This window comes from Rhineura floridana, chromosome 20 (genome assembly GCF_030035675.1).
Source record: "Rhineura floridana isolate rRhiFlo1 chromosome 20, rRhiFlo1.hap2, whole genome shotgun sequence".
NCBI classification, from domain to species: domain Eukaryota; kingdom Metazoa; phylum Chordata; class Lepidosauria; order Squamata; family Rhineuridae; genus Rhineura; species Rhineura floridana.
The window spans coordinates 12,688,009-12,703,195 of record NC_084499.1 but is presented as its reverse complement, the minus strand read 5'-3'; the positions used below and the strand labels follow the sequence as shown (position 1 = coordinate 12,703,195).

Sequence of the window (15,187 nt, the reverse complement as noted above, 5' to 3'; positions counted from 1 at the left end):
CTCTCCCTTTGGCTCTCAGCCCATATCAAAAGGGCATGTGATTAATAGCAGAGTCTCAGGGCACAGCAACTGGCATGCAAAATGTGCCACTTTGGCCTGCTAATACACTACTGTAGGCAGTAGTGTAGTGGCAATTTCAAAAATGCAGGATCCTTTCATAATTGTCACAGCTACTGAGTCTTCTCAGTGGCTGACTCATCTCCTTTCACTCTGATTGGCTCCAATCAGCAGGAAAGGACAAGGAAGCAAGTTAGAAGACTCTTCTCAGTGGCTAACACACTCCCCTTTCATGCCGATTGGCTTGTAGAATGCTGGGACCATGCTTCCAAAAAAGTAAGGAATCTAAGAACCCCCAAGACTCCAGACAACAGCATCCCTGCCTGTAGGATAGTATTGTGTAGACCGGAAATGCCATTGACTCACATGCCACATAAGTGGATGCAAACAGGCACACACTGGGGACTTCCAAACAACCAGTTTATTTAGCATTCATCGTGCTTTCATTGCAGGGAGATTAGATAGTGTTGGGTTTTTTTTTTTTAAAAAGGCATTCATTCTAATTTGTTTGCGGGATGTTAGACCATGTTGCATCAAGCAATTTCTGTCCCCCATTTTCCAACGTATTTTCTGATCACTTTCCTCCATGCAAAAAGTCTGGGGTTATTCTTTTTTTATGGGGGGGGATGGGTTTGTTGCGCAAGTGCTGCCAATCAACTGTAATTCCACATTCTGAATTTGCTGGTATGTGATGGGGTTGGATCCCACCCAAAAACAGTGATAATCTGGAAGCAGCCAAAGTCAGTGGTATGTATTGGCCTTTAATGGTTTTAAGTTGCAGGAGCGTAGATTCAGATTGGACATTAGAAGGAACTTCTTGACAGTAAGGGCAGTTCGGCAATGGAACCGACTGCCTAGGGAGGTGGTGGGATCCCCTTCGCTGGATGTCTTCAAGCAGAGGCTGGACAGCTATCTGCGGGAGATGCTCTAGCTGTGGATTTCCTGCTGTGAGCAGGGGGTTGGACATGATGGCCTACAAGGCCCCTTCAAACTCTATGATTCTATGATTTATCCACCTAAGGAGACTGGGGTAACATTTGCAACCTAAAGGATCACACTGAATGCAAATTCTGAAACTGGCATCTCTCTCTTTGCCTGGGAATAAAAAAAGGATATATATATATATATATTGACCCTCCCCAAAAGGTGTTTGTGAAGTGTTTCTTAATTTGCATTATGATACAAAATGCAAATAGTTGATTGCACTGTGTTTCCTTCCAGGGCTTAATTGTTGTTAGAAAAGCAACTTTTGAAATAAGCACCTTTTTGCTTCTCCAGTATGAATTTTAGTGCTTTTGTTTATTGCGTGTCCTGATGACTCATTTTCTCTTTTGTTCTTCTGTTTTTCCTTTACTTCCCCCCCTTCCCTTCCTGCTGAATCACGCCATCCAATCAACAACATACAATGCGAAAAAAAACCCATGTCTCCGTCTGTATGTTGCATTGCCTGCTGCTCAAAACCAAAAAACTAAAACATTATCTCAAAACTCAAAAACTTGTAAATAACCTTGCAAATATTCATCCATGAAAACATCACATATAGGACACGGTTGGTTGCATTGATTTTTTTTTTAAAAAAAACAAACAATTTCTTGCTTTTTAAGTTTTCCTTAATATTTGTTCCGCTTTCACTTCCTTGTTTGTGATATTTCGGATTGCACCAGTGATTCGGGGGAAAAAAAAAAAGCTTCCCTTACTGTCTATCTGCACTGTGAATCATGACCGGACTTTGCTTACCATCATCTCCGCGTTGGCTACTTGGTAATCGGGTGGACTTCACCATTTACCAATAGCCTCTTTCTTCACTCCTTGCCTTTCTATAACTAATGAGAGGGGGAACTCACATCTGCATTGTCTAGCTATGCAGGGCATTTGATGATACTATTATACCTTGTTGGCCTCTGGTCAGTTTCCGGGCCCAATTTAAAAGCCTGGTGTTAACGTTAAAGGATTTAACCTTGAATAATATTTGTTACACATTTATTGGGTTGGATCCAGCTAGGTCTCTTGAGTATCCCATGGAAATCAATGGACTTAAGTCAGTCAGTGCTAACTTGACGTCAGTGGGTCTACTCTGATTTTTTGAAACTGACACAACGTCCATTTCTGGAAACATAAAAGGCTTCAGGATCTGACATTTCCATAGACGCAATCTGTTAATTTATAGCGTTTCAGAGGGCAAAAAACCTCAACAACTCATGCTGACAGCCCTCGGCTGTGTGCTAAGGTGTGCCGATAGGATTTCTGGGCCCAATACATTGTATTTGGTTTGGGCCTTCTACCTCAGCCACAATCTATTGGCAAGAAATGCTGCTTGTCTACATATAAAAACCAAGACAAGTGCTTCCGGGCAAATTATGAGAGGAGGTGGCTGGGGTCTCATTCATCCTGCATTTTTCAATGCACCTAGTCACCTTTTAATGATTTTTAAGTCAGTGCCATGGGCACCACCCTCTCTGGTCACTTCTTTCCCCTCCCCCAGATCAGCCCTCCCCCAAAAGACAGACAGAAAAAAAGTGTGTGAGAAGTTGGATCCAGTAGGATTAATCTGAGCCTTGAAAAACACATAGAGTTGAAAAAGGAAGTGGGAAAGAGTGTCACTCTTCCAACTTCCTCCTTTGGATCTATTCAAGGGGGGAAAAGGTAACCACCCTCGCCATCTAATGACCAAGGGGGCGGAGGTGTGTGTGTTCAAATGCTTCATAGGTGCCAGGGCAAGAGCACAAGGGTATTATTGCACTCACAGGCACCACGTTGGCAACCCCTGCTATAATCAAAAGTGTTTTTTTGTAAAAAAAGTTGTTTTTTTAAAAGTGGAGAAGTAGTAAGCAATCTGGGGCCAAGCACAAACATTTTAGGGCTCAGACATCTTGGGCCACCCCTAACTGACATGATAGTCAATATTGCTGGACACCAGACATGCAGATGTGTTGAGTTTCTTCTCTCTGTGCATGCTGATTGCCTGGACGTATAGGATGGAGGTGGGGGTTGTACATCTTCTGGGTTCTGTTGGCTGCTTCTGTAGCTCGTGCCGCTGATTTCTCTGCAAACTGGTGCCGAGAACGGCCTCATGAGAGCTTTGTAAATGTTGATAAACTCTAATTTTCCAGGGCTGCTACTTATTCCCAGTTTTTGATGTAGTCTTCAACAGCAGACAACAGTTTATGGAAAGGAGCTGAAAACGTGGGACGAATGGCATATTGACACTGGAGGTCCCCCACAAGCACCCAAGCCCAACAGAACCTCAAATAGAGTTCTGTGATTCAAATCATCTCCTGTGGGCTGCCCCAATAATTCAACATGCTGGGGGCATCTCCCCTCTCCTTCTTCACACCCACTTGCCTGACAATTTAATATCCTGGATACGGATTGGCCTTTAATTCAGTAGCTCAGAATTTAAATTTAGTAATTGATTCGGCACAAAGAAGACATCCTTCATTTGGTTCACTTTGGGCTGATATGACTTCAGCCTCACATCCACATCTAAGCACAGTATTTTTTTGAGGGGGAAGTGTCTTCTGAATGTTCATACATTTGTCACCTTGGGTTGGAGAATACTTTATTTAAACCATTTTGGAGCAGCTCCAAGGTTTTGCTTCAGTTGGGCTCTCTTAAAGTTACAACAAAGGGATGCCAGGGCACCAGCCACTGACAGTGATCACAATTTAAGGTTAGGCGGTTAGTATATCCTTTCAGCAATAATGAGTTTACAGTGGTAGAATTGCAAGTGAAATCCAACCCTGAATATATATTCCTCCCCTCTCCTAATTGTTGTCTTTAAATACAGCTTAGAAGCTTTAACTATTATTATTAATATTATGGACAGCTATTTAAAAAGAAAAGGAAGACAAGCTGAATTTACATTTTTGCTAAAAAGTATAATTTTTATGTTTTGATGCTGTCAGATACCTTGAACCTCCATCAGGAAAGAAAGGCAGGTATAATAACTTTTTTTTGGGGGGGGGACAAATGATTAACTTAATAAAACAATAGAAGCTCTAAGATTTCTTAGCTCCCCATTTGTCCATCCTGAGCAGCCCAGGAGAATTCTTGCTTGCTTTGCTTTGTTTTGCTCTGAGCTTGCTTGGTGTTGTCTACTCATTCGGTGGACATCTTTTTCCCTTTTCTTTTTTTTTTGCTTTTCTCCTTATTTGAGGATTGCGTCTGATGTATGGTGTAGACACCCAACTCTGAGCTGCTTGCATCGTTAAAAAACCCCAAACAAACTAAAAACTGCCAGCCAAGCCAAATGCATGCCCAGCGGCTGTTTCCCCTGAATTTTGACAGGATTGGTGGAATGTAGCACTTCTGGCACAACCATCAGCTGGCTGGCGTTTGAATAAGTGGCCGGATAAAGCTATAAGCCTCTTGCGCTCAAATTAGCAAGGCGCAAGGGTGGGTGGAGGTGGGGAGGCAGCGTTCATCTTGGAAGGCATCTGACAGTACAGGGATGGGGAACCTTTTTTCCACCTGAGGGCCACATTCCCTACTGGGCAAGCTTTCGAGGGCCACATGCTAGTGGTGGGCGGGGCTAGAGGCAAAAGTGGGTGGTGCAAAGAATGCTAATTGTCACCTTTGTACAGTGGGCTAGTTTCTGCATGCACACACCTCTCTCTGACTTCCAGCCAGGCGAGGATGAGGAATGATCAGAGTTTAAGGATGCAATCCAGCCAGTCAAAAGAGGAGGGGGCAAACAGGGTCAGTGAGGGGGGGTGGCCTGGGGAAAGTTCCGAGGGCCAGATAGAGAGAGACCTGGAGGACTGCCTTTGGGCCTCCTGGGCTTGAGGTTCCCCACCCCTGTGATAGCAAAAGATGACTGAGTGGTGAAAAAGCAAAACTGACACCTGCTTAGCTTGCCCTCAAAGTCTCTTTCTGATGGTGGTACCTCCCCCTGTTCTGTTCTCAAGAAAACCCAATGCTTAAGTGGGCTTTTTGTTTGTTCGGTAAAGGAAAATGGAGTCCCTAAAATCTCCCATTCAGATTGAATTGGGTTCACACTCAACAGAGAGACTATTTGATCAGTAGACGGGGTTGTGGAGCCCCACTAATACCATGTTTGTTGGGCCAGGTCTGTGGATGACTTGTTTGCTTTTAATCTGAGACAAAAGAGAGAGAAAAAGGCAGAATCAAAGGGAGGCCCCCTGCTTGGGGAGGGGGAGGCACAGAAACGCAAAGCTCAACTCTGACATGGCTCTGAACTGCCTTAAAAAGAGTTGAATGAAATGAGGTGTTTTTTTTTTTTTTTAAGTCATCCCGTTTCAAAGGGCATTCCCTGTTTCCCACTTCAAGTCTTCTAGAAATGGGTTTTTTGAGTGACTGGCTAACCTTCCACCTATAGCATTAGATTATTGGAGACCCTCATTGGAAGTCTCCCTTTAACTTCACTGAAGCCTTCCTCTTTGTCTCCACTGGGGATCAACTCTCACCAGTAAATGAAGGTGTCCACGTGATCCCTTCATTTATCATAGAGGAGGCTCGTGCCAATCTTTCTTGACCTTGTTTTGGGTTTAGCAAGGTTCATTTTTGACTGGCCTTTCCCAGCTCGATGCCCTCCAGAAGTTGTTGGACACCGACTCCCATCAGCCCCAGCCAGCATGGCCAATGGTTAGGGATGATGAGAGTCACAGTCCATCAACATCTGGAGGACGCCAGACTGAGGGCGGCTGTTTTAGATCATCCCAAGCCACAGCATCCATTGCAGATCACGATACTTCCCCCGTGATCTTTCAACATGCCTGGGTGGGGGAAAAAAGAAAACAAACCAGGAATCCATTGGGGGGTTCTCGACCCTCCCTCCCCTCTCTATCTTTCTCTCTTCCTTTATTTTGCTGCCTTCTCCAAAGCTGAGGGAGGGACTCTTGTGGAGAGGGGTTTTCTCAAACGTGCTGCATGTGGAGTGACCTGCACTGACAAATGTTTCTTTTGGAAGGTTTTCTGGTGGCCGATTTGCTGCTTAGAACGCGAAGCCGGTAATTTTCTTTTCTTTTTTGCGGGCTGCGGCTTCCGATCCCATCTGTGTCTGAAGGACACAAAACCCTTTCCTCTCCGCAGGACAATTTCATCAACCTCAGCTTCCTCCGGCTGTTTCGGGCGGCGAGACTCATCAAGCTTCTCCGCCAAGGCTACACCATTCGGATCTTGCTCTGGACCTTCGTCCAGTCTTTCAAGGTGAGGTGAAGGACACCTTCTGAGTAACCTTTCAAGGGATACATCCCAGTGGTGGGCACAGCCAGAGGCAAATGTGGGTGGATCAACAAATGTAAATTTAACTTTTATACAGCAGGCTGGTTTCTACACACACTCTATCCTCCTTCCAAGCAAGCAACAGTCCAAGGACATATTTCAGCCAGGCAAGACCATTCAAGGAGGGTGTGAAGCAAGGCCAGTGAGGGGTGTTATCTGGTGAGAGTTCTGAGGATCAGACAGAGAGGCCTGGTGGGCTGCATTTGGCCCCAAGGCCTGAGGTACCGCATGTAAAGGCGAACCGACGTAATTTTCCGTTTCCAAAACAATACGTGAACCGAAACAGGGCCGTCCTTCAAAATTCACACTTCCCCAGACTTTGCAGTCCCATTTCCCAGCCGGGTAATGTGTACAAAATCCATTTACTAGAGCAACGCGTGCATCAAAATGCATATGTTCATGGAAGCAGCAAACAAAAATGTATTCAGTTAGGTGAAATTGCTTTGCGAAGATTTTGTGCATTAGGCAAAATTGCATACAATCATGTTTACACGGAGAGAAATTTCCACTAAAATGCTGATGCGTTTTTCATGGGGACTTTTTTAAAAAAATGTCCACAAACTGATGTGGAACCTAATCTTTGAAAAATGAGAAACTGAGATAAACCTAAATGGATAGATTTATCCATCCCTAGGTGTAGTTGCATCCTGCGTTGCAGATCCTGCACTGAACAGAGCTGGATTGACTTCCAATATCTCTTGCAATTCTCTGATTCAATAATGTCCTAAATTATCTCCACTGCTCTTAAAATGTAATGTCTCTCTTTACCACAACTGGAAACCTTAGCACCACTATCAGGATAGTCAGGCCAGTCATTCCAGATTGCAACCATCCATTGCCCAGGTACTCCTCTGTCGTGGTTGCCTCACATGTTTTATTGCAGGGGTGGCTCAAATTCAGACCAAGGGCCTGGTCTGGCTCCTCAAGCAAATTTTTCTGGCCCTCCACAGTTTGGGCAGTGCTGGTGAAAAGTGGGGCTGAGTAGACATAGCGGTGGGATGGGCAGAGAAGTTTAAACATCTCTGCTTAACCCAGTGGCCTGAGAAGGATATAAATTGCCCCCTCCCCAGACATCAGATTGATCATTTGTTGAGCAAGAAGGGGGCGATAATCCCCCTTCTCAACTCTCTACACAGATCAGCTGAGGGAGAGGGTTGTGTGGTACACACCCAGTTTTGGTCACACCCACGACTGGCATGCAGCCCCTGAGGGGTTGGTTAAGGCTGAATGCAGCCCTTGGGCAAATAACAACAACAACAACCAGCCCTGTTTTATGGAATATATGTGCAGCAGAAAATCACCCAACATTTCCCCTAATGTTGAAGTTGGGAAAAGCTGACTATGGCTGGCACTTATTGGCTAGTGCCTGTGTGTCACCAACACACCCTCAACTTTCGCATAGCCTCTAGAACAGTTTTGCAACTGATTTGAAAAAATTTACATGTTTTGGATGTATTTTTTAAAAAGCATTTGTATATATATTAGATTATGTCAGGTGTAGCCAATCTAGCGCCCTCTGGACAACAACTCCCATCAGTCTCCAGCCAACATGGTCAGAGATTATGAGACGACATCTGAGGGGCACCACTTTGGCTACCCCTGGATCATGTTAATGAATAAGATCACCAATTACAAACATTTATGGGGATGAAGAATTTTCAGAAAAACAATGAACTTCAGGGATTTAATTTGCATGAAAAAAGTAAAAATTAATGTGAGTTATTTAAGATGTTGCGTTGAATCCAGGCTAGGGAAGGGGTCCATTGGCCATTACTGGTTTGAAAGCATTCCGTCAATCTAACAGAATGGCTACAATTCGAGTTTGTTCTTTATCCGCTAGCCGCTGCTTTTACCAATCAATGGGGTTTTGAAAGAAATGTCGATATTCCCTTTAAAATATTGATATCTTGAAGGAAATATTGATATTTTGAAAGGAAATGTATATCATTCTTAAAATTGATGTTTTAGAGGCTTTTTTTAAAAAAAAGTCCATTTTCAAAAGGAGCCACTGAAATTCGCTACTTTAAAATCCAATCCGCAATGACTGAGAATAAGCAAATGAATGGAAACTTTTGTACCAAATCCAAATCGGGAGGAATTCCAGCCCATCCCTAGTCCAGACTCAGTTAGCTGAACTTAGTTCCCACCGAAGTCAATGGGACACGTTGGCCCTGGCTTGCATTCAATTGATTTCAGTGGGAACTGAGATAGCTGACCTAATTTGGACCCACCCCATCATGTGTGGCCGTGTACAAAACATTATTGCCCTGGTGAGTGTCACTGCAGGTACTGATGCTTCCCCACCTTTTTTTTTTCTTTGCTTCCTGCAGGCCTTGCCTTATGTGTGTCTCCTCATTGCCATGCTCTTCTTCATCTACGCCATTATTGGCATGCAGGTAAAGTGCGCCCTTCCACCACGAGAAGCCTACATCATCATCCTACCGGCCAGGCTGAACTACGGACCAGGGAGAAAATACATTTTGTTTGCATTTTAACGAGAAACAGCATATTTTGCACTTTTTCAACCGATACATGAACCACAGTTATCCTTCAACATGCATGCCTCTATAGATTTTGCAATGCAGCTCTCGAAGCAAACAATGTACCAAAATGCATTATACTGGGGGGGGGAGTGTGCATAAAAATGCATGTATTCGTGAACGTAACATTACAAGGCTACATTAGGGGAAACTGCTTGCAAAACTGTGTGTATGAGGGGAGATTCACACTAACAAGTTGATGAATTTCCCTGGCGCCTGGCAACATCTGGAGTGCACCACGCTGGCTGCCCCTGCCTTATGGATATATTTGTGACAGTAGCCTCTGCTGCAATTCAGGATTTTTCAGTACAAACGGCAGAAAGATCCACTGGTTTGGACATACTTTTGTTGCAGGGCGTATCTACAACACAAATGCTTATTTTTTTTTTATGTCATCTCTCTTCTCGGGAACTATTCTTGTGCATTGTGGGTTAGGGATTTGTTCACAGAGAATCCTTTATACCTCCTCCAAACTATAGCTCCCAGGAGTCTTTCGGGGAGAAGCCATGACCGTGAAATTGGTATAAAACACATTTGGACTGATGATATACTGGCTTGGGCCCAAACTTCCTTTTCTGTGCATGAAAGAGATCCTGCTGGTGGAAGAGAGTATTTTTTTTGCTGATTCCTCCTTCCTCTTGCAGCCTTGAAACCATCTCCCACACTAGGAGGCTGCCTTCTACTGAGTCAGACCATGGGTCCATCTAGCTCAGTATTACCTACACTGACTGGCAGTGGCCCTCCAGGGATTTTATGCAGGGTGCTGTCCTGGGATTGAACCTGGGACCTTCTGGATGCAAAGCAGATGCTCTGCCACTGAGCTATGGCCCTTTCCCTTATTCCAGAGGGATCTCCCAACCATCCAGAGCAAATTTGCAACAGGAAGGGGACATTAGCCCAAATCCCTTCCCCTCCTCCACCAGCAGGAAGGAGCCTGTAGCTCGGCGGCAGAGCATCTGCTTTGCATCCAGAAGGTCCCAGGTTCAATTCCCAGCATCTCCAGTTAGGGCTGGGGATATTCCCTGCCTGAAATCCTGGAAAGCCACTGCCAGTCAGTGTAGAAAGTACTGAACTAGATGGACCAATGGTCTGACTTGGTGTAACACAGTTCTGCATGTTCCTCTTTTAATTCAGCCCTTTATTCAGAACCACGAGGCCTGGAATCTTACTTCGTTTTTATGGGAGAGGCCATAGCTAAATGGCACAACATCTGCTTTGGATGCTGAAGGTCCCAGGTTCAATCCCCGGCATCTCCAGGTAGGTAGGGCTGGGAAAGACTTCCTGCCCGAAACTCTGGAGAGCCATTGCCACTCAGTGTGGAAGAATTCACTGGGAGACTTGTATAACTGAAGCAGATTTCAAGTTTATTCAAAGCATGCAATGCTGGAGAGCCAAGCAGAAAACTGCAACTGACTCTGACTCTCTAGAAAATGGCACAAGCCGTTAGAGCAGCCTTTCCCAACCAGTGTGCCTCCAGATGTTGTTGGACCACAACTCCAATCTTCCTGACTATTGGCAATGCTGGCTGAGGCTGATGGGAGTTGTGGTGCAACAACATCTGGAGGCACACTGGTTGGGAAAGGCTGCTTTAGAGTGTTTCAGCAGATGAAACTCTCACATTTCAACCATGCGTAATATATGTGAAATTCTTGTAATTCAAAGCATTCTGATGATCTATAAATTGCTAGGACAGGTTGTTAGGGAGTACCAGAGGATGTTGCTAAGGGAGTACTTGCTAACTAGAGCTGTAACACTTTGAAGCTGGTTATATTGTCACTTCAAGGACATACAAGAAAACACAAAGGCATGTTTGCTCAGCCATCTGGTTTATCAATTGTTTTCCCATGCTCAGCAGGTTTTTTTACACTTTCCAAATACAGCTGGAACCAATATTTTCAGATAACCAGAATCCTCTGCATCTTGGTTATTTTACTTCCACATCAGTGTAGACAATACTAATTTAGATGGACCAGTAGTCTCACTCAGTAGAAGACTGCTTCCTGTGTTCCTCTCCTGTGAGGAGAGTTTTATTTCAAAGGATCTCTGGAGTCAAAATGCTGATTTGACACCCCCTTGGAAGAGGCGGCCCGGGAGAGGGCATTCTCTGTGGTGGCCCCCAAGTTGTGGAGCCCCCTCCCCACTGAGGTGAATCTGGCAACTTTGCTGTACAGTTTTAGGTGAATGCTGAAGATGCAATTCTTTACCCCGGCTGTTGACACCAGAGACATGTGCTTTTAGGACCTACCCTATTTTGGGATTTTGGGTTGTTTTTAAATTGTATTTAAGGTCATATTTTAAAATTGTTGTAACCTGCCCTGGGACCTTTGGGTGGAGGACAGGTAATACATGATGATGATGATGATGATATCTGCTATTCAAAACCTGTGCTGACTTGCACACCCTAATGGCCATTATCAGTGTTGCCTGCTTCTCTGTTGACTTTGCCTCCAAGTGATTCCATTGGGATTCCCTTTAATCTGCCTTTGCCTCTTTATCTCCCTTCCAGGTCTTTGGAAACATTGCACTAAATGATGATTCTGCCATCAATCGACACAACAACTTCCAAACATTTTTGCAAGCTCTGATGCTGCTTTTCAGGTAAATGAGAGCCCATCTGTCTGTATTCATTGTCCTTTTTGGGTGTGTGTGTGGGGGGAAGGTCCTTCCTATGCCAAATCTCATCTGTGCATTCATTTAAAATGAACACCCAGTATCTTTGAGCCAGCTCGCACCAGCAGTGTGACATGTACAATGTCACAGTGAAGATCCAAAAGACACAAAAGAACAAATAAAGTCAAGGGAATGAATAAACACCATGTATTTCTGTAATACAGATATGGAAAGATTTTAAATTTTTACAAAGAATAAGCCTATAGCCAAGTCTACGGTGCTCTGCTGGGAAAATCCCACAAGTGGCAATGTGTTTCCTATAATGGTCAGCAGTGTAGTGGGAAATTCAGAAATGTAGGGTCCCTTCATGTTAGCCACAGCTATGCCCCCTTTTTTGCTGCTAGGTTGAGAATGACATCCTTGTTAATTCCTTCTCCCACAACAATACATATATGCCTAGGAGCTAATAAGCATGAAAGGGGAGATTGTTAGCTGCTGAGAAGAGTCTTCTCAGTAGCTGACTCACCTCCTTTCACTCTGATTGGCTCCAATCAGCAGGAAAACACAAGGAAGCACACACTCCCCTTTCATGCTGATTGTCTCATAGCATGCCGGAGACATAAGGACCCTGTGGGGACCCTGCTTCCAAAAAAGCAAGGGATCCAAGACCCCCTGAGACCCTGTACGACTGCACCCCTGGTGTTTGTTTAGGAGAATAAGTATATCCTGCCTGTCAGGGGGATTCCAGTGCAGCTGACAAACATCAATTAAAACAATGTAAACCAATCAAAACAACTGGAATAAGCAAAGAAGCAAATTCAAATCACCAGCCAGATATTAAAGTCACAGAAGTCAGGGGGTGGGGGAGGAGGAGAAACTAAACCAATCCGAAAGCACAATGCAAACAAAATTGCCAGGATGCTGGAAGATGAGTGAAAGATGCCCTACTTGGCTAATAAAAGCTAGCAGGGATGGAACAGCTGGCTGGGCCAGGGAAGTGATTAATGCCTCTCTGCGAGAGCGGGTGGTCCCTGGCTGCCTGAAAGAGGCGGTAGTGAGACCACTCCTGAAGAGGCCCTCCCTGGACCCAGAAAATCTTAATAACTATAGGCCAGTAGCAAATGTTCCATTCCTGGGCAAGGTCCTTGAACGAGTGGTGGCAGGCCAGCTCCAGATGCTCTTGGATGAGACTGATTATCTGGATCCATTTCAGTCGGGTTTCAGGCCTGGTTTTGGCATGGAAACAGCCTTGGTTGCCCTGTATGATGACCTCCGTCGGGAGAGAGACAGGGGGAGTGTGACTCTATTGATTCTCCTTGATCTCTCAGCGGGTTTCGATACCATCGTTCTGGGAAGACTGGCTGAGTTGGGAGTGGGAGGGACTGCATGGCAGTGGTTCTGCTCCTACTTGGCAGGTCGGCTCCAGAAGGTGGTGCTTGAGGAACTTTGCTTGGCACCCTGGACTCTCCACTATAGGGTTCCACAGGGGTCAGTTCTGTCCCCCATGCTGTTCAATAGCTACATGAAACCATTGGGTGCAGTCATCCGGAGCTTTGGAGTGCATTGCCATCAGTATGCTGATGACACGCAGCTCTATTTCTCCTTTTCATCTTCTTCAGGTGAGGCTGTCAATGTGCTGAACCGGTGCCTGGCTGCGACAATGGACTGGATGAGGGCTAATAAACTGAGGCTCAATCCAGACAAGACTGAGATGCTGCTAGTGGGTGGTTCTTCTGACCAGATGGTGGATGTCCAACCTGTCCTGGATGGGGTTGCACTCCCCCTGAAGGAGCAGGTTCATAGCTTGGGGGTTCTCCTAGAACCATCTCTGTCACTTGAGGCTCAGGTAGCCTCGGTGGCACAGAGTACCTTCCACCAACTTCGGTTGGTGGCCGAACTACGTTGCTATCTGGACAGGGATAACCTGGCTTCAGTTGTCCATGCTCTGGCAACCTCCAAATTAGATTACTGCAATGCACTCTACGTGGGGCTGCCTTTGAAGACGGTTTGGAAACTGCAGCTTGTGCAAAATGCAGCAGCCAGATTGGTAACAGGGACCAGATGGTCCGAACATATAAAACCGATTCTGGCCCACTTGCATTGGCTGCCTGTATGTTTCTGAGCTTGATTCAAGGTGCTGATTTTGACCTATAAAGCCTTACACGGCTTGGGACCACAATACCTGATGGAACGCCTCTCCCGACACAAACCCACCCGTACACTACGTTCAAGATCAGAGGCCCTCCTCCGGGTGCCTACTCCAAGGAAAGCTCGGAGGGTGGCAACAAGGGAGAGGGCCTTCTCAGTGGTGGCCCCCAAATTATGGAATGATCTGCCTGACGAGTTGCGCCTGGTGCCAACACTGTTATCTTTTCGGCGCCAGGTCAAGACTTTCCTCTTCTCCCAGGCATTTTAGCATGTGTTTTAAATTGTTTTTATATTGTTTTAAATTTTTAAATTGTGTTTTCAATTGTTTTTAAAATATGTGTTTTAAATTGTATATTTGTTTTAATGTTTTTGGTTGCTGTAAACCGCCCAGAGAGCTTCGGCTATGGGGCGGTATACAAGTGCAATAAATAAATAAATAAATAAAATAGAAAGGCCATGCCCGCCACTGCTGTGTGGCCCCTGGAAAGTTTTCCATGAGGGAATGCAGTCCTCAGACTGTAAAAGGTTCCCTGTCCCTGCACTAGATGTAGCTAACTACAAAATTGCATTGGATGCTATGAAATGGTCCTTAAATGATTATGAATATGGAACTCTATTTGCGTACCTGGAGGGGTGAGGGGCATTATCATAATCTGTTCTTGTGCTCAATTTACGTTAATGAAACCCACGGTTGGCCTTGCCTTTACACAACTCCCCCTCCCCCTCCACTTCCTCCCAGGCAGAAGTTAATGCAAACTAATTGTTTACATTGGTTGTGTTCAGAAAGCGTGTGTTCATTAACACATTGGCATTCACCAACATAAATCTTGTGGTATTCAAATCCAGCAATTGCTGAGCACACAAATCCTTTATGTTTAATTTAATTTAATTGGGTCTTTTATTTTCTGTAAAGAGATTAGGTTCCTTGGCTGCTAGCTTGTGAGATGTCATTCCACCCACCCACCCTGCAAGATGACAGGAAACACAGATCTCTTTGACATAATACGACAGGAAACACAGATCTCTTTGACGCAAAAGCCCCACGCAAGCATTAGTTTTATGTGTAGGACCTACACTTGAGCAGGGAAGCTGGGGCAAGCACGCTAAGCTCTGTCATCCTCCAGTGTGTGGGGGGGCAGAGGTCTAAAGCAGGAAGGCTCCTGTACTCATGGAGTTTCCCTGGATGATTTAGAACCCAGATTCTGCAGGGTTCTAAATGGCTGCCCGGACTGTATACAATATAGAGCTGGTTCGACCAATATGACAGTGGCTTGCAAGAGACAATTTATTATGGGAAAAGCTATGGCTCTTTGCAGATCTGCAGATAATATACAAATGACAGCAGGGTTCGCTTCGCTCCTGATAAGAAGTGCTTATCTTGTATACGAGGACACACTATTCTCACAAGAAGATAATTAGTGAACTACGACATTGCTTATACAATTTGCATTTTCTTCTGTGAAGATATTTATGGGGAACTCAAGGCTGGCTGCTAACATTTGAGTATCTTGAATATCTGAAGAAGTACTGAAACAGTTCCATATTCCAGAGTAACTGTCATCTTCTACTTACGCGTTATTTGTTTCTGC

At 44.9% G+C, this 15,187-nt stretch overlaps 1 protein-coding gene across 1 annotated transcript in view; it reads left to right on the top strand.

The window, feature by feature from the left end:
• Positions 1–15,187, top strand: part of CACNA1B (calcium voltage-gated channel subunit alpha1 B) — a 348,989-nt gene that overhangs the window by 295,128 nt on the left and 38,674 nt on the right. The window contains exons 32-34 of the mRNA XM_061604351.1: positions 6,083–6,225; positions 8,631–8,696; positions 11,347–11,438. Of these exons, the coding sequence (XP_061460335.1) occupies positions 6,083–6,225; positions 8,631–8,696; positions 11,347–11,438 (301 nt within the window). The remainder of the gene's footprint in view (positions 1–6,082; positions 6,226–8,630; positions 8,697–11,346; positions 11,439–15,187) is intronic.